Source organism: Terrapene carolina, unplaced genomic scaffold (assembly GCF_002925995.2).
Source record: "Terrapene carolina triunguis isolate 2854851 unplaced genomic scaffold, T_m_triunguis-2.0 Scaffold430, whole genome shotgun sequence".
NCBI lineage: Eukaryota > Metazoa > Chordata > Testudines > Emydidae > Terrapene > Terrapene triunguis.
Window position 1 is genome coordinate 777,570 of NW_020664781.1, and position 26,428 is coordinate 803,997.

General features: G+C 57.5%; 1 protein-coding gene across 1 annotated transcript in view; it reads right to left on the bottom strand.

Annotated features, from left to right (window-relative positions):
* Window positions 1-26,428, bottom strand: part of PDE2A (phosphodiesterase 2A) — a 378,660-nt gene that overhangs the window by 255,150 nt on the left and 97,082 nt on the right. Inside the window, exon 2 of the mRNA XM_026658352.2 lies at window positions 21,169-21,229. Within this exon, the coding sequence (XP_026514137.1) occupies window positions 21,169-21,229 (61 nt within the window). The remainder of the gene's footprint in view (window positions 1-21,168; window positions 21,230-26,428) is intronic.

Genomic DNA, 26,428 nt, shown 5'->3' on the forward strand with positions numbered 1-26,428 from the left:
GCCGCTGGTCTGAGCCCTGGCCTTCGGTGCAATACAGCCGACTGCCAGGGAGCGACTCCTGAATGATGCCAGCCCCTGGCGACTGTGGACTGACTCCTGCTTTGCGCCAGTAGACGTGAAAGGAGAATTGGGCCTCCAAGTGGATTCTCTGTGCCTCAAGACACATCAGTCACTGACCTGACAGCTACAAGGTTTGAGTCTGACCTCACTTAGCCCGGTGTAAATCAGGAGCAATCCCACTGATTCCCCATCAGGGAAGTTGCACCACTGTCGATCTGGAGACAGATGAGAATCAGGCCCAGTCCCGTGCCCCTGTGGCCCCCCCCCCCCCCCCCCCCGTGTGTTTAACTTTGTGCCGGAAGCATGCCAGCCGGATTTCAGAGCAGAGCTCACATCTTTGATCAGGACGCAAGCACTAGACACAAAAGGGGAATGAATGCAGCCAAAGGGACTTTACCCAAACAACAAAGCCCCATTTGTCACGGTCCCACAGGATCGGTCCCCCCCCCCAGCTTTGGAACAGTCTGGGAGGAACCCTTCCGTGTGCCAGACCCACCAGGGGTCTCGCTCTTCCTCCAGGGTACGTCATCCGGCTTCACTGCCTCCTTAGACTGGACCTCTGGGCCTGCGGCCCTCCTGCTTCCCGCCGTGAGCGCCGCTCAGCGAGTCCAAGCAAGAGAGACCCCTGACGGAGACCTGCGCAGTCTTCGGGGGTTACTGCCCCTCGCCGAGCCTTCACAGGGACCACACGCAGCGTGTCCGAACAGCCGGGTCTATCCGTCAGCTGGAACGCAGCCTAGGAAGCCCTTACGTTAGCACAGAGAACTGAAGGTGAAAACCCAGTCCAGCCTGGCCAGCCCAGAGCCCAGCCAAGCTGCAGTGACCCCCATGGTCAGTCTGTCTGTCTGCGTCTGATCCCCTTGGTCAGTTCCCAGGTGAGAGCCCCAACTCCTTCCAGCAGCCAGCTCTTATCCCCCCACCTCAGACCGAGAGATGGGGGAATCCATCTCCCTCTGGGGCGCTGGTCGCTAGGACTCAATGAATGCCCTGGTGACTGGATTTGCCATGGTCTTCTCAGATGCTCCACAGATATGGGGACGACGGCCCCGACAGCTAGCCAACATCCATACCCTTGTCTTCTAGCCTGCCCTGACATCAAACAGTCCCTTCCACCTTTCCTTTTCAGGGGAAACTGAGGCACACATGGGTGTCATAAAAATACTACAGAAAATCCCCACTTTGTCACACTATTTACTTGCATCTGAAGAAGTGAGGTTCTTACCCACGAAAGCTTATGCTCCCAATACTTCTGTTAGTCTTAAAGGTGCCACAGGACCCTCTGTTATTTTCTCTGTGTTTCTTTGGCAGTGTTTAGCCAGCTCGACCCAGAACAGGGCAGTGCGATCTCACCCAGCAGTCAGGTGAGACAGGAGCAGCATTCTCTGAAGAGTCCTTTGAGTGGAAAATACCATGCACCAGACCTTCTCTCCACCTGCTTATTACACCCCCACCCATCACTGCAGTGTCTGGGCACCTCCCAAACAGCCTGTGAGGAAGGGCGGCATCATCACCTCCCTTTCTACAGATGGGGAAACTGAGGCACAGAAAGGGGATGTGACCTTGCCAAGGTCACTCACGGCAGGCACTAGATCCAGATCTCCTCTGCCCCAGCCCAGCGCCTCAGCCATGAGACCCTCCTTCTAGCGCCGAGTGCTCCAGACAGACCGAGCCTTGCAGCTTTGAAATCTCCCATGCCTCTCTGTCGCTGATGCGGCTGGGGAGAGGGAAGGGCAGGGAGGGGAGGCAGCGGGGTGGGGAAGGAGAGCGTAAATCCCCTGTCAGATGGAGGTCAGGAGCGTTCAAGCAACTGCCAGCCCAAGCGGCTGCCGCTTCATTAGGGTGTCAGCGCTTGATAGCGAAATTGCCCGGCTGGTTGCCCCGCGCGGATCTGTCAGCGGATCGGTACAGGGCAGCTGGCACGTCGGGGGTGCTGTGCAGCTCCAACGCTGGCTTGGGCTGTATTTAGGAGCTGGGGGGCGGGGTGGGGGGTGCAGATCCAAGGTGGGGGGAGGGGGGGGTCTTTTCCCTCTTGATTCACCATTGTCGGTCTCTCTGGTCACTCCATTCCTTCGAATGTGGAGACAGCGCTTAGGAGAGACCCTTGGTGCTGGCCCTCCTTGACTTCCCTTCTCCTGGCATCTCACTCCTGGGGCCAGGCCCCCGGCAGTCAATGGAAAGACTCCCCACTGATCTGGATCAGGCCCCCCTGGAGCACAGAGAGATTCCAGGGGAGCGTTACCCCTGCAGACACCACGGCGCCGAGTCTCCCATCAGCGGCCGTGTCAATGGAGTCGCTCCGGATTGACATCCGGGTAAAGTGACAGGAGACCCCAGCCCTGGTGCTCCCTTCTTGGGGATGATGGATGCCGCCGGGGCAGCCACCCTGCCTGCCTTGGTCTCCCTGCTGGCCGCAGCTGGAGGATCTGGCGGCCAACCCGCTCCCCCATTTCGGTGACGGATTGATTTGGCTCAGCGGGTCCCCCGGGGCGGTGCTCAGGCAGCCCAGGGCTGAATGGGCCCATTGTGCAGGGCCCATGTGGGTTTGGCAGATGTGTGCCAGCAGCGAGGTGGAAAATGTCTCGGTTCAACAAAAAAATCCATCCCGGAGGAATTTCCCAGGCTCCCCAGGTCCCCGGAGCTGACCCTGCCCCCTGCGGCGTGACCCCTCTGGCTGAGATGGGGTCCCTGCTGAGTCACACAGGGACGTTCCCAGGCCAGGCCCGGTTCTCGCAGGGGCTGCGCTTTGGCGCCACTGGAGGAACGCTGCTGTGGGAAAAGGCAGATCCCAGAGGTGCGTAAATCCCTCCACTCCGGTGGACATACAGAGGCCGGAGCTCCCCATCGGCAGCTGCGTTCGGGCCGTATTCACAGGTGTGAATCCACAGTAACCCCCCAGGCTCCCTCCAGATTTACACCAGTGTCACTGAGATCAGAATCCAGCCCTCCAGTGTATCGCTTCCGTTGGATTTAACCAACACACATAAATCTTACCCCTGTTTGCCCTGCTGGCTCCGAGCCTGGCTCAGCCGTCATCAGCAAGGCCACCAGCCAAGGGGCACTGTAGGCGCTTCCTTGGTGGAGCCGGCTGGTTTAAAAGCCCATCTTGGTTTTCAGATCCTGGGGGAGTTTGCAGGACTGGCAAGACAGAGAACTCGCTCAGGAGAGGAGACGTACACCAATCCATGACGCCCATTCCCCAAGATGGGTCGACCATGCCTCGGGAAGAGCCTGTTCCCATGAGATATCCAGTCCCGTTCTCCAGGCAGCCCACCAGGGTCAACCACCGTTAGCTCTGCTGCAAGTTGCTTGGCCAAAGGAGGAGGAAGAAGAGTCTCTGGCAGACGAAGGCTGCCACCGGGGAGAGACTGGATCGGTGCACTGCTTAGGCACAGACGGCCACGTTCCTCTTTTGGTGGAACGCCGCTGGTTCCCCCCAGGGACGAAGGTGGCCCAGAGATCCCAGGGCTCAGCTTTCTTCCTTCCATGGCACGTCCTGCAGGTCACCCCAAAGCCACCACTACAGCCCAAGACTCCAGTATCTCCAGCCTGAATGAACATTCTTCAAAGCTGGACCACGGCTCATTCCAATGGCCGCTTCCCCCCTGCTGCACCTTCACTGCAGCCGGCGGAGACACGGCAGCAACCGACATGGCCTGCGGTGCCTCTGTTCCCGCTCTGAGCCCATCACGAATCCCTTCACTGGCTCCCTCTTGCCTTCAAGCTTCCAGTCCCCACCTCCTCTGCCCCAGGTCCTCCTCAGCCCCCTGCTGGTGTCCTCCACCTCGTCCCATCTGGATACCACTTTCTAGTCCTGTGTCACGTCCCTCCTGAGAGCTCTCTTCTGCCTCCATGCTCTTCAGCGATGGGCCAAGGGAGGATCAAACCGACTGGACCAACCCAAGATGGCGTCATGTCCAAGGTGTCCAAGCTGTGTGGTCTCGGTCTGATTCAGAGTGAATGTTTTTGGGGGCAGATTCTGATCCCCCTGAGCTGGTGTAAACCGAGAGTCACAGCAGGGGATGAACGTGGCCAGTCTAATTTGTAGGCACCCGTAGCTTGAGAACCCCATTGTGGGCTGGGCGTTCTCTCCCTGGCCTCTTGGGACTGCCAATTCCTGACACAGGGTCACCACACACCACTCATGTCCCCGGGAGAGGCTGAGCTCAGAGATCACGGAGGGCAGTGCTGTGCTGGGGGGGCGGGGAGCTCCCAGACTCCTGGGTTCTCTGCCTCAAACTGCTGTGTGATCTTGGCCAAGCAGATCAGCCCTCTCTGTGCCTCTAGGAGACAGGGACGTTATCTGCCCCCCCCCCCCCACGGGAGGATGTGAGGATAACTCATTGGCTCTGAGATCCTCCGCTGAACAGTTCCCCAGCAATGCCACGGACGATTCTCTGATTGCCGCTGGATTAGTCTCAGGTGAGCCTCCCGAGTGTAACTGAATGAAAATACAGTAGTAGAGATGAGATACTTCGGTAAAATCCTGGGCATCTCCTACTTCGACCACGTCACTAACAAAGAGATCTGCAATATCATCACCCAGTGCGTTGGGGCATACGAAGCCTCCCGACGACCATGAAGAAGCACAAGCTGAAGTGATACGGCCATGTAACATGATCATCTGGCCTATCCAAGCTCATCCTCCGAGGGACAGCACAGGGGAAGAGCAGAAGAGATAGACAGGGGAAGAGCTGGATTGACAACATACACGGGTGGACAGGAATGGACTTCACAGAGACTCCAGCACTGACACACAATCGTGAGGGGTGCAGACAATTGGCTGATTGCTCATCAGTGATGGTGCCCCAGTGACCAATGTGGTTATGGGAGTGATTATGAGTCTCTGTTCCAGAGGGTCACGCTGGTTCCCCAGCGCAGCTGGTGCTCTCCTGAGAACAGCTTCCTTGGGAACCTTCCAGTCCCGGCAAGACCAGAAGCTCACAGCCTTTCCCGGGGGCTCCTGGCTCCAGGCCTCCGCCCTGTTCGCTTTGGCAGACTGGAATTTCTGGCCCATGTTTGGCTCCATGTTCAATACAAACAGGTCCAGCAGCCCCCTTGCGCACCCCCGCCTGGCACCTCCTTACACCTCTCTGTGAACAGCTGGGTTGAGGGCAGCGTTCCTGGGATTAGAGGAGCACCTAGAGATCAGGGCCCCGTGGTGCTTTTCAGACAAGACAATCTCTGCCACAGGGCGTATTACACATGGGGACCCAAAGCCCGGTGAGATGAAGTAACATGGCCAAGGTCGCACAGGGGGAACTGTGGCAGAACTGAGAATTAATGGCAGGTCTCCTGAATCCCATGCCAGTGCCTTAACCTCGAGACCAGCCTTCCATGCCTTAGGAAAAACCCCTTCCCAGCCCTAACCATGGGGATCAATTTAACCCCCTGCATTGAAGCGAGGATCCTGGGTGGCCAGGCACCTAACCCCACCCCGCCCCCGGGAGATCACCCTGGGGTGACCAGTGGCCCGTTTCCCTTCAGTCCGGGTGGGGCGGGGGAGGAAGCTGCAATGGGAAGACGCGACCCTCTCCAGCTGCTGAACGTTGCATTGTGTGCAGTGGCACTCCCAGGCCTTTTCCTCTCCTTTATTGCCCTGCTAATGGGTTTGTGTCGCAGGGAGGAAATGATGCAGTCGCGGAGACAAATGCTTCTCTGGGAAACCTACAGCCACCTGGCCTCTCCAAATGCTCAGTAACGTTCAGCCCCTCTGGGACACTACGATGCAGAGACGACTGAAGACAGCCCACACAACACCCCTGGGGGGGGCAGGAACCGGGCTAGCTCCATAGGGAAACTGAGGCACGGAGGAGTTGGGGGATGCTCAAAGTCGCAGGGGGCTCAGTTCAACCTCCAAAGCACAGGCCTATGCTTCCTCTCCGGGCTTCCCTATGGGCAGCATGCTGCCCCTTGTGCCCCCCCCACCAGCTGCTGAGTTGTGGGGCGTGGCCATAGCCCCAGCGTGCTTCCAGGGGGGCGCAGGAGGCAGCATCCTGCGTTCGGGGGCAAGGGGGCACATTCATGATCTGCTGCTGTACAGATGCAGGGGGTAGCGAGGTTCTGCCTCTCCCCACCCCCCGCCATCCGCACCGTGGTCCAGCGTGTGCTTTTCAGAGCTCGAGCCAATCCATCCCACCTGACTCAGATCCCCAGCGATAAGTGCGTGCTTAAGAGTTTGGCTGGATCAGGGCCATTCAGCGCCGCAGGGCAGACCTGGGTCAGGGTCAGGCGTTCCAGCCATGTGACCCTCAGCCTCCCAGCTCTGCTCGCCCCGTCCCCGAGGCCAGGCCCCCTGTCTGGGCTGCTTTGATTCCCTTCCCCCAAGATCCTGCCTCAGAGGCCTTGTAGTGCCAGGCAGGAAAGCTTCCCGGCACCTGTCAGCTGTCAGGGGGCCAGGTGACTCCCCCCGCCCCCCGGCAGGGCCATCCCTAGCTCTTCTGGGGCCCTACGCAGCCCCCCCAGTGGGAGGGGTCCAGGCCTCCACGGGGGTTGGGGGGCTAGCCCCAGGCCTCCATGGGGGGGGGCTGGCTTGGGGGGCAGGGAGGAACCACCCCCCAGCACTCACCGGCGGCACGGCTGGGGCCAGATCCCTGCACTTTCTGCCGCCGGTGAGTGCAGGCCCGGCCCTGCTGCCATCCTCAGGGGCGGGAAGAGGTGGGGCGTGGGCGGAGTAGGGCAGGGGCTTTGGGGAAGGGGTAGAGTGGGGACAGGGCTGGGGCGGAACAGGGGCAGGGGCTTTGGGGAAGGGGGGGGGGGGGGGCAAGGCGGGGGCAGAGCGGGGGCGGGGCGGGGGGGGGGAGCCTGGGGAAGAGGCGGGACGGGGCTGAAGCAGCACGCAGCTGCGCAGGGCACCAGGAAATTTGGTATGGGTAGGGATGGCCCTGCTCCCAGGGAGATGATCAGCCTCAACGAGGAGAATGGCCTCGCTCTAGCCAGGGCTGGGATATCTTCCTTCCCGGCTTTCCCCTCCTAGACCGCGTGGGGAGGCTACACATGCGCCGATCAACAGAGCCACAGAGAAACCACCACCCTCAAGGCAGGCAGGGTGGTCTCCTGGACTCACAGCAGTGACTCAGGAGACCTGGGTTCTGGGCCCACCTTGACCAGCGTGTGCCCTGGGGTGAATCACTGCATGGTGCCTCAGTTTCCCCACTCTGTCTTTCTAAGTTGTACGCAGGGCCTCTCTTGCGCTCGCTACCTGTGCGTGCAGCGCCTAGCACAACCAGGCCCTCCTCTTGGCGGCTGCTACCCAGATGGATGTGCAAGAGCTCCGCAGACAGCGTCAGGGGGCCAAGCGCTCCTCTCACTGGGATTAGAGGGGTGGAACAGAGAGGAGAATTTGGCCCACGCTGAGGGAAAGAAGCGAGAAAGCAGCCTCCCACCCGACCCAAAGAACTGGCAGCCCCCTTTTCAGCAACACCCCTCCCCCCCGGCACTAAGGCTTGGGTGAGCAGAAGGTGCCAGGCTGCAGCAATGCCAGGCCGAGCGCAGGAGCTAGCTCACTTTTGGTGTCCTCGCGCCCAGCTGGTGAGTGACTCACCTCCACCCTGGCTCTGCCGCTCCTACCTCTGGAGAGATAAGGAGCGGGGAGATAAAGCCTGATGGCTAATCCGTTATGGGATAGCTCAGTGGTTTGAGCAGTGGCCTGCTAAACCCAGGGTTGTGAGCTCAATCCTTGAGGGGGCCACTTAGGGATCTGGGGCCAAATCAGTACTTGGTCCTGCTAGTGAAGGCAGGGGGCTGGACTCGATGACCTTTCAAGGTCCCTTCCAGCTCTAGGAGATAAGATATCTCCATTCATTCATTCACAGCAGGCGGGAGGGGGCAGCCACCATGTGTGCCAGCGATAAAGCAGAAGTCTCGCCTGCTGCAAGGCTATGGCCCGAAAGGCCAAGTGCTTCTGAACCGGAGAAGGGAAAGAACCCAGGCGTCCTGCTCCAACTACAGGAACAGCACCCTTTCCAGAGCGGGGAGGAGAACATCCAGCTCCCCTGCTCTGACCACTAGATGACACTCCCTCCCAATGCCAGGGCTGGAGCCCAGGAGCCCAAACTCCCAGTCCCTGGCAGGTGCTATGGGTCAGGAAGGCTGGCTTCTATTCCCAGCTCCACCGCTGACCTCCTGTGTGACCTTGGGCAGGCCATTTCCCAGCTCTGTGCCTCAGTTTCCCCTCCTGCCCTTCGTTTGTCTTTTCTAAGAGCAACATTCCCTCCCAGAGCTGGGACAAGAACCCAGGAGTCCTGTCTCCCGGTCTCTTTTCCCCAACCACTCAATCCTCCTTCCCTTTACAAAATTCTGTCCCCCAACGCATCTCAGGGCAGACCTGCTAATCACCAAGGCAACCTGTGAGTCCCGAGGAGAATTAGCTCCCTTAAGAACACAGGGTTGTAAAACGCACGGGGGGAGATGGGTGTTAATATTTCATTGTATTAGTCACCGTGGAGTAACATTTGGGCGACCTTTGAAATCGCTGTCACCGAGCTCCACGCCGCCGAGCGCGTGTGGCTGGCTGGGTGTGTGCTGAAGGGGACTGTACCAAAAGGACGGTCAGCGCGTGTAGGGCTTACTGCTAAGATCTGGCAGGCGGACACCTGGGTTCTGTATCCTCACTCTGGGAGGCAGCGGGCACTGGTGGAGAGTGCTGGACTCAGGAGAGGAAAGAGAAGGCACTGCCCAGCTTCCGTAACGAGTTCCCCTACACACGGCAGGGTTTTGCTTTCCGTCGGCACTTCACGTTTGCATTGCAGGAGAGCCTAGGAACCCCAGTCACGGCCCAGGCTCCCGCTGTGCAAGGCGCTGTACAGATAGAGAATTATTCAGTCCCTGCCCCACAGACCTTACAGTCTAATGACGTCGTTTAGAGGTAAGGGAAACGACCTCAGCTAGGCTGCAAAGGAGCGGGGGTGGCAGGGTGGGTTTACAGTGGAGCACAAATCGAATGCGAGCCACCAATGCGATGCTGTTACAAAACAGGCTGGTATCACGCTGGGGTGGATTAACAGGAATGTCTTATGTAAAAACATGAGAGGTCATTGTCCCGCTCTGCTCGGCACCGGTGAGGCCCCAGCTGGAGAACTGGGGCCAGGTCTGGGGGCCAGGCTTTAGGAAAGATGGGGACAAATTGGAGAAAGTCCAGAGGAGAGCAACAAACGTGAGCAAAGGTTGAGAAACCCTGAGCTGTGAGGAGGTTAAAAAAACCAGGCAGGTCTCGTCTTGAGAAAAGAAGACTGAGGGGGGACATAATAACAGCCTTCAAATTCATTAAAGGCTGTAATTAAGAGAACAATGATCAATTGTTCTCCATGTCCACTGAAGGTCGGACAAAAAGCAATGGGCTTAATCTGCAGCCAGGGAGATTTAGGTTCGATAGTAGGAAAAACTTGTTAACTCTGCTCTAGGCGTCCAAGGGAGGTCGTGGAACCCGTCGCTGGAGGTTTGAAGACCAGACTGGACAAACCCCTGTCAGGGCTGGTTGAGGTGGACATGGCCCTGACTCTGCACACGGGGCTGGGTTAAACGGCCGCTCGGGGGCCCTTCCAGCCCCATACTTCCACGATCCTATGAAAAGGAAAGTGGCCATGCCAGAGAAAGGGCGAAAGAGCACAGAGGGTGCCCCTCTTCGGCACGCTGCCCCCGCCACTGGAGGCAGGCCAGACCTTTCGAAACGTGAAGACCCAGGCCAGGGAAAGCAACGCCATAAGAATACCAGAACTGGATACACCCATGTGATGGGAAGGTGACACACTGCATCCCTAACAGCTGTACTGGAGCCGGGCGGGGGGTGAGGGGGGGGTGTCTCCAGCTGGGAATAACACAAGGAGAGGATGGTGCATTGACTCCAGACAGACACACACCTCGCCCTCCACTAGGACCCAGCCTCTCTTGCAGGAGCAGCAGCGCTACCCCCTATTAGCATAGTTCCTGCTTCCCCAGGCTTTGATTGATAGCAGTGTCAGCAGGTAATTGCAGAGGGGCTGCTAGCAGGGGGCACAGGACAATGGCAGAGCGGGACTGGGCCGAGCTGTTATTTGGGGGACAGAGGAAGAACGGATGTGATGAGGCCCAGCTGCAGACAAGTTTCTTGCCGTAGCAGCCTCAGATTAATAGCTGGGGAGCAGACGGGTGGTTCTGCCTGGTAGACCGAGCGACGGCTTCCTTAGGATCGCAGCGATTGCTTTACGCTTGGCCATAAGGGGCTCTGAATGAGGGTGGGCAGATCAGGAGGTGGATCCGTGGGTAAATACGTTAGCTCCCTAACGTGGGGAATCAATCATCGAAGGCATCTGCTTCGGAACAGCCCATCCCCTGGAAGAGGCTAGGATCCTCCGACAAGATGCACCAGAGTAAAGGAGTTTTAATAACCTGGCAGCACAAGCCAACCCTGCCCTGCTCTGCACCATCAAAGACGGAGTCAAGGACCTTAATATATTTCTAGATGGGCTTGGACATTCCTATGGACAAAAGCAGCTTCTGCTAGAGTGGAATTTACAAGGGCGTTCCGGCTGCGTGCTTCAAGGCCTGAGATGACGCCCAGGAAGAATTTGCCCTGCCCTCCCCCCTCCCCCCCGCCCAGGACATATCCCATGTCGATCTGCAGCCTAGCTCCAATGCAGCTGGAGTATTAATATCGGGCTAGCGTGCCTTTCATGCCAAAGACGGTTACGCTACCATTTCAGAGCAGCAGGTGCTACGGGCAGGGCGCTGCGTAGAAGGCTGGCTTCTATTCCCAGCTCCGCCGCTGCACTCGTGTGAGACCTTGGGCGAGTCATTTCCCCGCTCCGTGCCTCGGTTTCCCCTCCTGCCCTTCGTTTGTCTTGTCTACGTAGATTTGGCAGTGCAGGGCTAACAAGAGCACAAAGCAGGAAACGCTTAGCTTAGCCAGGGATGGCGGCAGCTCTGGCTCCCACTCACCCCCATGGAGCAGGCCACTTGTCGGGTCCCAGCCTGATGGTGCCCAACGAACCGGGCAATACCCCAGGCTGCACACTCTGCCCTTGAGCCCCCATCTCGCCCCGCCAGCTGGCCCTACTTCCTGGTGGTCTGGTCACTCGGCTCACGGCACAAAGCTTCCCAGTATGCAGCCCAGCCAACGCTTGGCCCGGGACTTTTATTAAACCAGTAGGTGGTATTGCTGGTGTAGAACTAAGTGGAGGTGCTGGAGCGGTGCGATCACACCCCTCCACGCTTGATGCACCGTGATGTTGCCCGAGCTCAGAGGCATCCAAAACGCAGCCCCTGGCAACCTAGGTGTGCTCCTGCAGCCTCGCCTATAACAGTGGGGCCAGCCACAGCCAGAGGCCCCCTCCACGCCACCACCAAGGCAGATGCAAATGGAGTCATGGGCATTTATTACTGAGAATCAACTGCTGGATCTGGGGCTGGAACTCCGTCCTCCCCAGGGTTCATTCAGTCCCGATGTAACTCACACTGGCTACGTTGTGATGTGTCCCATGCACGGCTGGGACACAGACGCGGCTAAGAGCCTACTACTGGCACTAGCCAGAGGAGTTACTCCTTCAGCTCAAGTGGCAGATGCCCAGACTCTTAGGGTTGGGAATCCCAGGTTCCCATCTTGCTGCTGACCCAGCAGGGGGTGTGTTACGCTTACTCACGTTGAAGTCAAAGGGGGTGCGGTGGAGTAACTCAATCAGGATTTAGCCCACTGTAAACTGTTAGGCACAGCCAGCAGGGGCCTGGCAAGCCGCTAGGATGATTTTGAGCCAGCAGGGAACCCCTTGTTCACGTTCCAGCACCACATCAAAGGCAAGGGTGGGGTGATTTCCCAGCCCATGTTTTGGGGGGCACCCGTAGACACCGCCACATCCCTTCCCTCCACCAAGAGATCGCTTCTCCGCAGGGCTCATCAGGATATCTCTAAGGATCACCCGTGTTTGGGGGAAGGGTGGCGCTCAAGGTGTTTTCGCTGCCCCCCACCTCCCCATCTCTATGTCTAACCACACACACCGGACCCGGCACCGAGCCGAACCGTGGCATGTTCTTCAAGACCAAAGCAGCAAAGGGCATTTACTAGGAGTCTGCCACGCTGCACTGCCTTCCCCCTTTGGTCCTAAGAGGGAGCGTCGAGAGAGAAATCAAAGGCCTCAATCTCCCACCCCTCTTATCGGCAACGCGTGCTACGTAGTCCTTAGCCACCTGTTACAGCGCTGGCGCCACGTCACCGGCCTTCAGGGCCACGACATTTGTTCACTCCATCCCGCGCATCCCTCTGCCGCGCTCTCTCGGGAGCGAGCCACCTGCTGACTAGCTGGAAACGGATTCATAAGCTGGGCAGCGGGTGAGACAGGCTAGTCGATTTCCATATCATTGCTGAGATAGAGCCTGGTCAGTTTCACGATAGATGGTTCGAAACCCATACGGTGGGTGATTATGGATAACGTCACCGTCAGTCAACCAAATGGACCCTCTGTTTCTCACACACACACGTACGTACACGCCCCTTCGCCTCCTCCCCAGGTCACCCCGCTCCAAAGGAGAGCGCTGTGTGTGCCCAGATCATTAAGAAATCAGCACTGCTGTCTTGATCCATGGCCCTTAACTCTTTGGGCCACTTTTATTTCCTCTGTCCCAGGAAAGTGCCTGGCACGCTGCAGCCTGCAGTCACGTGATGCCTACAAACAAATTAACATCTGCACTACGCAGAGCGCTGGCCAGGTTTTGTTATCTGAAGGAGATCAGCGCGGCTGGCATTGTTTGCTTCTGTACAGTAGCCGCCTTTGGGTTCATTTCCTCTTTCCCCTTCAGCAGCTCTCAGTTATTTCTCGTGCGCTATCTTCCTTCCCCTCTCTTTGCAACACACACACAAAGAAGTAAAAGCAGATCAATAGATACTGAGTATGCGCCAGTAATGCTTCAAAGGAGAGTGCTATAAAAAAGCTCTTCCTCCCCCTCCCTCTTTCCCTGTTTTCCACACACTCGTTCCTTTCTGATCTACCTACAAACTTTGCAATAATGCCTAAGAGTCATGGCCCAGGACCAACTGTGCTAGGCCCTGTACGAACACAGAACAATCCAGTGCTTCTCTTCTGTCTCAAACACAAGCACAATGAAACGGAAAGGTGGCAAATTCAAAATGGCTACAAATGCAATGCTGCCTTGTAATTGGCCTGTGGAACTCACCGCCACAGGATGCCATGGAGGCCAAGAATTTAGCAGGATTCAAAGAGGGATCTCTAACTGTCAGGGATTAGGATGAGTTTTTCGAGGGAGGCAAATGATCCCACATCGGCCTGCTCTGGAATTTCTTGCCACTTCCTCTGAAGCACCTGGCACTGGCCAGTCAGAGACCGGAGACTGGGCTGGATGGACCTTGGGACTGATCCAGGCTGTCAACTCCTATGCTCCTAATATCCGGGCATCGTCCACGTACAATCAACTGGTGACAGCCAGGTCCCTAGTGGATTTCATGGAGGTGCTGGCTCTCTCCCTGTCCAAACGTCGACCCCAACTAAGGCTAAGATAGTGTGTGCAGCAAGAACGCCGGAGCCTTTGTAGAAGTGGGGGGTCCACTGGCACCCAAACCGGGGAGCCAGGGGGGCCATGCCTCCCCACTTTTTAACATCGGTGTAATTTGGGGGCAGAGGGCAGCATTTCCCACACACACCCAAACTGCAAACCTCAGGCAGATGCTGCGCTTCGCGGTGGGGGAGCTGATCTCCCTGCAAAAGTGGGGGCTGGGAATAGGCCCTCTGTCTCTTCAGACTGTCTGTATTTACTGACAAAGGCTCCATGCAAACTTAGCTGCCCAGGTGAAATTTCAGTCCCACCTTTCATGGGAGGGGGTCCAGTTTGCTGCCTGGTGGGATGGGGGTAGGGGGCTTCATTCCCTGCAGTGGGGGCTGGTAGAAAGGGTTCAGCGAGCCGACAGCAGGCAGGCCAGGAAGAGCCTTCAGCAAGTCTTAGGGAACAGAGACACTAGAAGTTTAAGGTCCTGCTCACACTGGGGTTTGGCCACTGACTCGCATGGAAGTAGGATCGGGCCCTGGCCTCTCGCTGGTTTCACTGTTGCCTTCTGAATACAGACAATGCCCCCTGCTCTGCAGGGGAGTGCTCCCGTCCTGGGCTGTTAGAGGCTCCAGGACAACATACAGTGAAGAGCGCAGCAGATCAGACCGGCCCCCAGCAGTGGCTAACCCCAGCGCTGCCGAGGAATGTGGTCTTCCCACCCCAAACACCCCTAGCCAAGAGCCCAACGGCGTTGCGGACAATCCCTTCCTGACCCCGACACGATCAGCTCACGCCCTGAAGCCTGAGATCTGATTACCTCCCATCACCCCCAGGGTCACTCGCTGTAGATTCACGTACCAGCAGTGCCCTTTCTGCCTCCCCCCACCGCTGCCAGCTCTGTACTGGCACCAGGGAGATGGCAGCTCCGAACCTGCGGCTGGTTCTGCCTGGGCTGCAGCATGCATCTCAATGGGGGATCTCGGGTATGTTCAAATAGTTTTGGCACATGAGCCGAAAGAGCCTAAAAAGGCCGTGTAACAAAGCCCCCGCGGGGGGAAAAGACCAGATCCTCAGCTGGTATAAATCAACAGGGCTCCCTTGCTTTCAGTTCTGATTTACACCAGGTGAGGAGCTGCCTCCAAAGTCTCCTGCAGAAGATTCTCTGACCGATACTCACACAAACACCTGATGGCTACGCAACTTGGAAGGGGTGCGTGTGACACACACAAGCTCACACCAACACACACGCAGAGCACGGGGTGGGGGGGGAGGGAAAGAATGCGGAAAAAGCAGCCACCTGGACACAACTGAGAGTCATCCGCACAAGGACGAGAGAAAGAACAGAGGAAGGAGAGGAGGAGGAACTAGACGAGGAAGAGAGAGAAGGGAAAGCGCGAGAAAGGAAGGGAAAGAAAGAAAGAGGGAGTAGAAGAGAAGAGAAAAGTGCAGAAGAAAGCCGGGAACTAACAATCCAGGGTGAGACCACAGGGAAAGACAAATGATCAGGGGCTGGGCAGAGACTAGGAATTTCAGGAACTGTCCTCGGCATTAATAATAAAAAGTGAAGGGTTTTTTGGCCTTACACTGTCCTGGATGGTCTCCATCTTCCAAGCCCATCACCAGCCCCCGAGATGGTCGCAGGGATCTCTGGACAGGGCAGCTCGCCGAGGCTGTGAGTGGATGTGCTCTGTCTGCAGGAGCCGGGGCCGTCCTACCCGCTTCCTCCAGTCCCCTGCAGGAATCTCACTTCTCCGCAGCCACGGGCGACCTCAGAGGCAGAGGCTGTTCCAGGCGGCTGTGCTGTCACCGGCGAGCTGATCGGAGCCTGGAGCGCATGGGGTCCACCCGGCGAAGGGGCGGGGGAGGGACACACCAGAGGGACACCCCGCGCTGTCTAGCAAGCAAACCACATGCGAGGGAACTCGGAAGCTCACTGTTTTCAGCCACGTCTCCGCCCCCCCCCCCACCCCAGTCATATCTCCCTTTCCAGCTGCGGTGAGAGCAGCTGCTTAGCCTGGCCTCGCTGTGTCGATTGTACTCCTGTTACCCTCCCCTCAGTGGTGACCACAGCCGTGCCACCGTGTTATTGTCCGGCCTAACTTGGGATGCTCCATCTACCCCAGCCGCCTTGCCCAATACTGCCAGCACATCCCTGTGCCTCCCCCAAAAGTCACAGGCTACAGGAGCCTCGCAGTGCCAGGGCTTCTCCCAGAAGCAAGTGGAGGCCACTTAAACCCAGAGGAAACGTCCCATTGCTTGCTGGAATGATCCTTCTGTGCTGGCACTGACCTTTCCCAGCCTGAACCGTGCCATCCAGGGCACCCCGCTCGCACCTACACCAACAGAGTTACGAGGCAGGCAGGTAACTGAGCCTGCAGTCCTTTCTCACGACAGCTGCTACTGAAATGTTTATGTGAGTGAGGGCTTGCAGGGCGGGGCCTCCCCTTCCTCAGGCCGGGGGGCGGAGGGGTAAGTCCAGGGCCAAGGAGTGACCTGCAATTACTGTACACGCCAATTAGTGCTTACAAGGATCAGACCGCGGCAATGCCAACCTCCAGCACTACAGACACACAGGAGCGGCGCCAGGGTTTTTGCCGCCCTAGGCGGCAGCGCTCCTCTGAGCATTCGGCGGCGGGGGTCCTTCCGCGCCGCGTCTTCGGGGCACTTCGGCGGCAGGTCGCGGAGTGAGTGAAGGACCCGCCGCCAAATTTCCGCCGAAGACCCGGAGCGGAAGGACCTCCCGCCGCCGAATTTCTGCCGAGGGCGGCAAAATGCCGCCCCCCAAATCCTGCCACCCTAGGCGACTGCCTAGGGTCGTCTAGTGGAAGCGCCGGCCCTGCAGACACAACACCTACAACAAACAGAACGGAATCCAGCCCGTTCTCTACTGCCCATTCCACCTCAGGGCCCAGGCATGCGAGCCTGGCTCCCACACCTCCTCTGTGCTTGTAGGAGTAGTCAGGGGGCATAGCAGCGTCGGAGCCAAAAGCCACTGAAATCAACGGAAGCTTTTCCATTGACTTTAACGGGCTTTGGGTCAGGCCTGCAGAGTCCGATCCTACAGTCCTTATTCACTGCCTTCAGTGGAGCTGGGTCCCAATGAACGGCACAGGGATTGAGCCTTGCGGGGTAACTGATTGCTTTAAAGTTCAGACTGTCCCCAGCCTCACAGGAGATATTGTGCCTGCCAGCGTTTGCTAACCTCTACTGGCTTGAGCCTGCAATGGACGACGCCTCATTAGGTGCCCTCTGGGGCCCAGGCAGGATTAATATTTCGCTCTTTCACCCCCAGCTCTCAAAGCGCTTTCTATGTCCCACTGACTGACAAGACCCGGGGAGAGAAAGTGACTAGCCCAAGGCCACTCAGCAGAGATGGGAACAGACCTGCCTGCTAGTCTTGGACCCTGTCCGCAGCTCCACACTGCCTCCCAGTGCCCACGGAGCCAACCCAGCTGTTGATTTTGCTACAATTTGCAGAGCGCTAGATCCTGCCACGCTGGCTCACACCGACCCCATAGGCCAGCCAGAGGAATGATTGGCTCCTCAGCATGGGTCAGGCTCATAGAGCCATAGAATAGCAGGGTTGGAAGGGACCTCAGAAGGTATCTAGTCCAACCCCCTGCTCAAAGCAGGACCAATCCCCAGACAGATTTTTGTCCCAGATCCCTCAAGGATTGAGCTCACAACCCTGGGTTTAGCAGGCCAATGCTCAAACCACTGAGCTATCCCTTCCCCCACCATGTGCTTAACTTCAAGGGATTCTTAGCCCCCAGGAGTCATTGTGTGACCATCCCAGTAACTCCGTGTTACTAGGCCTAGGATAGCAGGAGTCAAGCCCATGCACAAGGAAGAGTTTTTGCAGACCTGGGCCAACCCCCATGCCCACTGAGCTCGGAAGGAGCTTTGCCATTGACTCGAGTGGGACCAGAGTGTCTATGAGGAGAATGATCTGGGATCCCCCGTTTTTTCTCTTTATTACTATCGATGGTACTTATATGACACCCCCCCTTTACTGCGGTATCTGAGCACCTCCCACTCTTTAACGTAATAGCCTCCCCAAGCCCCTGCCAGGCAGGGCAGTGCTATCATCCTCATAGCACAGGTAGGAAACTGAGGCACAGAGAGACTGAATTACTTACCCACGGTCACACAGGGAGCCTGCAGCAGAGCAGGACTTAAACCCGGGTCTCCTACGCGGCGAGCTCACACCCAAACCACTGGATCATCCTCCCTCTCACCTATCCTGCCTTTATTCCCTCTCAGAGGTTCTGTCTCCCATCCAGCACTGAGGGCTGGCTACCGCTCCCCCTGCTGCCCGCAAAGGCGGTTCCTTCAACGGGCCAGCAGGGAGCGACACACAGCCCTTCCTGCGCTCTAGCGCCCTCTGCCAGAGCAGAACACCTAGGCCGGCACCGTGACTGCGACCCACCCCCATGCAGCTGGGTGTGTATTAGACAAGCCCCAAGTGCTCTTTGCACAGTGGTTTGTGTTAAACATCCTATCACCAGGCATTTTTCATTAAGAGGGAAATAAATGTGTTTCCCTCTTTTCCAATCACAAATCAATCTGCCGTTGCCCTCGGCTATTTGCAGACCACGTTTTTGTCTCCAGTTATTGCCTTTCAGCCTTGTTCAGCTCAATCCCCTTCCTGCATTCGTGGGCTCTTGATTAACGCTGCCAGGTCCCATCCTGCGTGCGGAAAAGTCGCCCAGAGCACATGGGCCCTGAACAAATCTCTGGCTAACAAACCTCGTCACTGCTAAGAAAGCAGGGCAGCGAGGGGACACTTTCCAGATCAAATTTGGAGGGTGGAGTTCCTCCATAGAGAGATCCTACATGAGACCTATGCACCACCTGAGTCATGTGTTGAGGGTATAAGAAACACCTTGTATCGCCTCCCCCATAGGAGAGTATTGAGAGAATTCCCAGCCTGTATGATATTAATGACACCCGAGCTTTTAAAAACTGACTGGATTTGTTTTCAATCCGACGTAGGGATGCTCTTCGCCTGCAGTTTGCATCACCCTCAGCACGGATGGTGGAACTAGAACGGTCAGTTTCAGTTTGTGTATAGTCAGTTTCATTTCCAGGTTGTCAGGTAGTAGCACAAGTCTGTGGTGTTTGGCTTTCCCAGTATCTTACTAGGCTCAGGGGCCTGACTGGACCTCAGGAGATATGGGTTAAAATTTCCAGCCTTGCCACAGACTCCCTTTGGCCCAAATCCTCAAAGGGGAGTTAGGTGCCTAAATACCTTGGAGGATCTGGACTGTGGCCTCTCTGTGCCTCAGTTCCTCATCTGCAAAATGGGGATAATGGACTTTCCTTTGCCCATCTGGTCTATTTAGATTGCAACCACTCTAGGGCAGGGGCTGTCACTTATCGTGTGTTCGCTCAGTGCTGGGGCCCTCGTCTCCGCTGGGTCAGGTAAGTGCTACTGTAATACAAATATGGATTTCATGATTTGGCCAGAGCAATCCCCTCTGAGGCCTTACACGCCACCGGCCCCCTCCACAATCTGCAACACAGGAAAAATTGCGACATCAGGTATTTGGGGGACATACTGCTACAGTCGTCATAATAACCCTTTATACTTCATTGTCAGCTTCCACTGGAGGATTAACAGACCAAGCCTCCCAGCCAGGCTGGTAAGCAATCTTATCCCCATTTTACAGATGGTGCAACTGAGACACGGGGGGGCATTAAGTGACTGTCCCAAGGTCCCGCGGGGAGTCTGTGTCAGAGACAGGACCTGAACAATACCCCCACCCTATGCCTTCACCACAAGGCTGCCCTTCCTTGCCCTCTGCCAGGGGGGTCTCAAATTTAGTGTTAACCAGAAACTACCAGAGAGCAAGAGGTATCAGCCATGGGAGGATAGAGAGGCCAGGGGTTAGAGCACTAGGCGATGGATCTTGGTTCACGTTTATGGTCTGCCACAGACTTCCTCTGTGACCTGGGCCAAGCCACATTGGCTACGTTGACACTTGGAGCTGGGCGTGTGATTTCCAGGTGGAGGGCTAGCTCTGATCAGCGAGCATGTTACATAGAGAGGGTAGCCCCTGGGTTGGCAGCCTCAATATGCCCCTGGCCCCCAAGAGGGATGTACTGGGACCTGGCTGCTACTTGGTTTCTGGGGAATTAGCTGGAGCCTGTCTCCTGAGAATTCCCCCCTCCCCAGCTCCAGGTCTGGTTGCTCTCTGCCCAAACTCTCCAGCTATAAACCAGGACTATAACAACCCCCCTTCCCCGGGGTGGTGGCCAGGAGGATGTGGAGGCGCTGGGGGGGGGGGGGGGGGGGGGGGGCCCCCCCGCTCGCTGTTCCCCCCCCCCCAGCCCCAGAAGCCGGCTCCCTGCGGTTTCCCTGGAAGTGCCTGGCACGTTACCGTATCAGGCAGCGCTCGGCAGGGCAATAAAACGGCTGGGTAAAAAATAAACAGGCGCAACCTGCCATTGTTCGGAGCCGGAGCCGGCGGGCGGGTCAGTTACTTCGCGGCGTGACCGGGGCAGGGTTCAGGCTGCGAGAACCAGGACCCCCCCCCCAGCTGGCACCAAAGGGGGGTGAGCTGAGGGTGCTGAGCCCACCCCAAAGCACTGCAGAGGGGCCCGCTCTGCTTTGCCCACCCGGCAAGGCCGGGGGAACCCGCCCGGGGTGAGAACCGCCCGCGGTGACTGGGCGGAAGTTTGCGCCGGTTTTCCGCGGGTCTCTGCTCGGAGCAAACCCAGCGGGCGGCGCGGGGTCAGCCCCGGTGCAAAGCAGCCGCAGACCCGTCCCACCGGACCCTCCCGCCCCCAGCGCGCCCCGGCTTCCCCTGGCGTGTCGCGGGGCCCCTGCCCCCGGGGGGCTCCGCCCCGCACCCCCGGCCCGGCCCCGCCGATCGCTGGAACCGGGACCCCCCGCGCTAGGCGGACAACCGGGGAGCGAAGGAAAGTTCACCCCGCTCCAGCGAGCAGGGCGCGGGCTGCTCCGGCTAGCGAGAGACACCCACGGTCCGCTTCCCCCCGGCCCCGATCGCCGCCAGCCAAGGGGGAAGAATGAATGAGGGAGAAGAGCGAACGGTGGAAAGAGCTTGTGAGGAAGGGAACAAGAGAGAGAAAGAGAGAGCGGAAAGGATGGGGGGGGGGGGGAGAGAGAAGGGGAAAGACTGAGAAAGAAAAAGATAAGGAAAGCGGAGAGAGAAAATGAAAGAAGGCGAGAGAGAAGGAAGAGAGGTTGAAAGGAGAGAGAGAGGTGGGAGAAAAGAGAGAAGGAAAAGGAGAATGAAGGAGGGGAGGGAAGGAAAAAGAGAGGGGAGGAGAGGAAAAGGAAAAGAAATGGAGAGAGAGAAGGGGATGAGGTTGAAAGAAAGAGGGAGGAAAGAGAGGAGAAAGAGGAGGGAGAAAAGAGACAGAAGAAGGAGGGAGAGAGCGAGAAAGAACACGAACTAGAGGGGGGGGACGAGGTTGAAAGAAAGAGGGAGGAAAGAGAGAAGGAAAAGAAGAGAGAGAGAGAGAGAAGGGAAAAGCCCGAAGGAGGAGAGAGCCCGGTGCCCGCTGGATGCGAGCCCACCCCCAGCCTGTCCCCTCGAGGACCCCCCACCCCACCCCACCCAGCACCGCCCTGGGCTCGCCGGCCCGAGAGCCCCAGCGGGGGGAAGCGGCTCCTACCTGTAGCGCCTCGGAGCTGGGCAGCGTCTCCTCCGCCTTCAGGAAAACCTGCTGGCCCCGTCTAAAAAATTGAACAACCGCAATGAGTATGTGGGGCAGGATCAGGACCATGCTGCTCCCGGGCCGGCTCCGCTTGTCTCCCTCCTCGGCCAAGGCCCGTCCTAGCTCCGCTGCCGCCCCTCCCCTCGCCTCCCTCCCCGCCGCTGCCAGGGGCTTGGCTTCGCATCCACACCTGCTCCCCAAAGCGCCGGGGCCGGGCGCAGCGGGGCTGTCCCGGGGGCAGGCAGAGCCCGGCGCTGGAGCGGCTGCAGGCAGCAGGCACTGGCAAGGGGAATGCAAGGAGAGGGGTCCTCTGGGTCCTAAGCACCTGCAGGAGGGAGCCAGGCCAGCGCCCAGAGCCTTCCGTTTCCCAGTCAGTCAGGGCATGGGCTGGTGGAGCGGGGAATGCAATCACCCAGCGGGCTCCAGCCATGCTGCACACCCAGGCCCCAGAGAGATGGGGGAGCCAGGCTTAGATCCCTGGTCCCTCACCTCTAACCCCCACCCCCATCTCCAGCTAAAGAAGGATCCCTCAGCTGTTAGCAGTAGTAGGTCCTTTATCCTTAGCTGCTAGAGGGCCCCATGCACACACGCTCACAGCCACTACATTGCAATGTGCTATGACAGCGGTAGTGCCGGGAGAAGGACGCAGCTGGGCAACCGAGGCCCAGAGACGTTAAATGACTTGCCCCAGTTCATCGACGGAGTCTGTAGCAGAGCTAGGAATCGAACCCAAGTCTCGGGCCTAGTCCGGTGCCACCGCCAGCCTTCCTCTTGTCCCGCTAGGCGTAGGGGGCAGGAAGCGGTAGGGCCTGTCGGGGATCTGGGTGGCACTAGGGCAGGCTGCCCTCCCTTAGGCCTGGTCTACACTACGGGGTGGATCGATCTAGGATACACAACTTCAGCTACGAGAATAGCGTCGCTGAAGTCGACGTATCTTAGATCAAATTAAAATGACTTACTTCGCGTCCTTGCGGCGCGGGATCAATGCCCGCGGCTCCCCCGTCGACTTTGTTTCCGCCTCTCGCCGAACTGGAGTTCAGCAGTCGACGGGAGAGCGATGGGGGATCGATTTATCACGTCTACACTACACACGATAAATCGATCCCCGATAGATCGATCGCTACCCACTGATCCGGCGGGTAGTGTAGATGTACCCTTAGTGCCTCCTGGAACCAGCTTAAAATGAGAGAGGGCCCCAAGCCACAAAGTGTGACTTTCCCCTGCCTGGGGGATCTGGGGCATTGCTTGAGGCTCTGCTCTGGTTAGTGGGGGAAGCCGGAGAGTGGATCCTGCTGGGCCATGGGTGGTTAGGGCAGGCTCCAGCACAGCCTTGGACTTTAACCCCACCCGGTGTGCAGGGCCCAAGGATGTACCCATGAGGAAACCCTGCTAAGGGCTCGCCTTACTCAGAGGAGCAGCCCCATGGATTCCAGCAGCATCCCTTGGGATGTGGTCTCAGGGCCACCCAGAGGATTCAGGGGGCCTGTGGCAAAGCAATTTTGAGGGCTCCTTCCATAAAAAAAAGTTGCAATATTATAGAATACTATATTCTCGTGGGGGCCCCTGCGGGGTCTGGGGCAAATTGCCCCACTTGCCCCCCCCCCGGGCGGCCCTGTGTGGTCTATACAATTAGCCTGTGGAACTCCCTGCCACAAGTAACACATGAGAACTGGAGGGAAGGTGAATTCTCTCACTTTCCTGCTCGCCTGTGAACAAGCCAAACAAGGGCAGAGCTGGGCCAAGCCGCCAGCCATGCAGCAGCTCAGGCACCAGCCATCACTAGTATCTACCTGTTTATTCACGCCCAGCGGGGGGCTGACCAATCCTGGGGTTTGGAGAAGCTCAGAGCAGCCTCCCCTTGACAATCAGTGGGGAGAGGGCCGGGCCTGGACGGCAGGCTTCCACCCTGCCCAGGGATTGGGTCATCCACACATCACCTTGCCTGGGGAGACGGCGTGGGACGGGGAGCTCTCAGACAGGATCAGTTACACGCCCCCCCATTGGTCAACTCGCCACACCCCCCTCCTGAGCACGCCGCACACAAAGCAACCTGCCCCTCACCCGCCCAACAGAGCAGCCCACACAGCTCAGATCCCAACTCTGCAGGGCCAGCTCCAGGCACCAGCGCACCAAGCACGTGCCTGGGGTGGCAAGCCGCGGGGGGCGGCCTGCCGGTTGCTGTGAGGGTGGCAGTCAGGCGGCATGCCTGCGGGAGGTCCGCCGGTCCCGCGGTTTCCGCGGCAATTCAGTGGCAGGTACGCTGAAGCCGCGGGACCGGCAGATCACCCGCAGGCATGCCGCCGAAGGCTGCCTGACGGCCGTGCTTGGGGCAGCAAAAAACATAGAGCCGCCCCTGCAACTCTGCACAGACTCCCCGTATGGCCCTGAGCAAGACACATCGTCACTCTGGGCATCAGCTGCCTCCTGTCTGTGACATGGGGATCGCGATCCTCCCCTTCTCCAGCCCTCTGTCTGCTTCTGCTGTAATCTCCTAGGGGCTGGGTCTCGCACAACAGTGCCTCGCACAATCAAGCCCTGATCTCAGTCGGACCCTGGCGGCACTGGTGGAACACATATCATAGTTCATTGATTGAAGCAGTTGAACTAGATGGACTCCCAAGCTCAGAAACACCCCGCCCCCTACACACACGCACTCCGTGACCGCTGTACTATACTGAAGCAATGTAAAAAAATCACCAGCCTTTTGCAGAAGTTCCCCCGCACCAATAACTTTGCCTTCCAAATCACGGCGCGTTAGCAGAAAAACTCCATGCCGAAAGAGAATCCTTAATTCGGCTTTCCTGCTGCCGGGGCCCTTTGTGCATGTTTGAAAAGTTGACTAGCATCTGTCCTTCCTTTGCTTTGACAAGATCGCTCCCGACGCGGGGACCACCAGGGCACAGCCGCAGAGAAACGTTCAAAGAGCCGTCGCGCGTAGGTTTTAATAAAGTGATCCGTGTCCCTGGGAAAAGCCCCGGGCAGGCCGCGAAGGAGCCGATCAATAAATAAATCAGCGGCAGGAGGGTTTGATTTCAGGTGTGCTGCTCTTCGCCTCCAGCGGTTGTTTGGCTTTGCTTTGAAATATGGATCCAGTTACCAGACTCTCCGTATGTGTGCTGACTCCCGATTACCATGTACAAGCCATTGCTTTAATGTCTGTCTCCCCATCCCGCTCACTATATGGCTGCACTATATAGTGTTGATCCCCAGTACTCAGAGCAACAACCCTAGGGCTATTCGTATACAGGGCCAACGAACCTCAAACCTCCAGCGCTCAAGTCAAAGCATCTACCACTTGAGCTAAAGGAATAATTCCTCTAGCTGTAAGCCACTAGTAGGCTATTGTAACGCTATAGACAGCCACTAGGGGGAGATATGACCAAACACAATGCGCATCCACACAACACCCACATGAGGTCTGGGAGTGTTATTACTATAGGTAAATAACGGGGTAAAATTACTCCCCAACAGCTACTGACTGGCCTTTGAAGGTAGCTATCCTCCTACCCCTTGTGGCCTCACTTTAGGCCTATGATGGCTCGTTGCTATGGATATTGGCACAAAGCAAAATCTGGGCCCAGATTTGTTTGATTTCAAAATGTGTTTGGGACAAAAGTTTAGAAAAAGCGAGCAGGGCTCGGGAAACACCACCACGTGTCCTACAGCCGCACCAATAACGAACCCTGACTGATCGCACAAGGGTGGTCTTTTGGTTACCGCTGGGAGCCAGGCGTTTTGGATTCAGTTGCCAGCTCTGCCCCAGCGTCCCACTTTGACTGTGGTCCCCCAGCACCCCAGACCCAGGGGGTTTCAGGAAGTAACCTTCGCCATTGTGCCCCACTTCTGCATTAGGTTACCAGGGAACTCACAGACATGGGTTGGCCGGTTTCCGGGGCGCCACCACCCGCTTCCTGATAGGCCACACGGTCGTGTGGCCCTGATCACTGGCCACTATATATATATAAACCTCCGGCTTCCATTCTGGCCTTGGCTAGCCATTCATAGATTCATAGATTCATAGACTCTAGGCAGGGCCGGCTCCAGGCACCAACTTGTCAAGCAGGTGCTTGGGGCGGCCGCTCCGGAGAGGGGCGGCACGTCCAGGTATCCGGCGGGCGGTCCCTCACTCCACCTGGGAGCGAAGGACCTCCCGCCGAATTGCCGCCGCAGATCGCGATCGTGATCGCAGCTTTTTTTTGTTTTGTTTTATTTTTTGTTTTGGCTGCTTGGGGCGGCCAAAACCCTGGAGCCGGCCCTGACTCTAGGACTGGAAGGGACCTCGAGAGGTCATCGAGTCCAGTCCCATCAACTACTGTCTAGACCATCCCGGATAGACATTTATCTAACCTACTCTTAAATATCTCCAGAGATGGAGATTCCACAACCTCCCTAGGCAATTTATTCCAGTGTTTAACCACCCTGACAGTTAGGAACTTTTTCCTAATGTCCAGCCTAAACCTCCCTTGCTGCAGTTTAAGCCCATTGCTTCTTGTTCTATCCTTAGAGGCTAAGATGAACAAGTTTTCTCCCACCTCCTTATGACATTGCCTGCTAGCTGCTGCTCAGACCCTCCTGACCCCACCAGCCGCCGTGCCGTACCTTCTCCTTGGACCGAATCTGCCAGTGATCAGTCCTTTTGGGTGAACTTTGACCCCTGATGGGGACTGCCCCTTAGCCCGCCTGACTCCTGACTAGGGCGACCAGATAGCAAGTGTGAAAAATCGGGACAGGGAGTGGGGGGTAATAAGCGCCTATATAAGAAAAAGCCCCGAATATCGGGACTGTTCCAATAAAATCGGGACATCTGGTCACCCTGGTCCCAGGGGTTACAATGACCTTGGCCAAGTCACTTATCTCCCTGTGCCTCATTTCCACCTCAGGACAGCAGGGATAACTGGCTGAGCAAAGCAATGAAATGTGTGACGCTCTAGTGCTCCATCCTTTGTCCTATCTATTCAGACTGTAAGAGCCTCAGGAAAGAGAGTGTCTCCCGTTATGTGTATGAGCAGCAGCTAGCACAATGGGACTCTGATCTTAGTAGAGGGTCTCTGGGCAAGATGGGGAAACTGAGGCACGGACTAGGGAGGGGACTGACCTAAGTTCATGAAGTGAGAGGAAGGGGTTCCTACCTGTGCGCGTTGCACTGGACCATGCTGCTTCCTGCTGTCACCATCCCATAATCCTCCCTGCTCCCCCAGGGCCCAGGCCCTGATACACC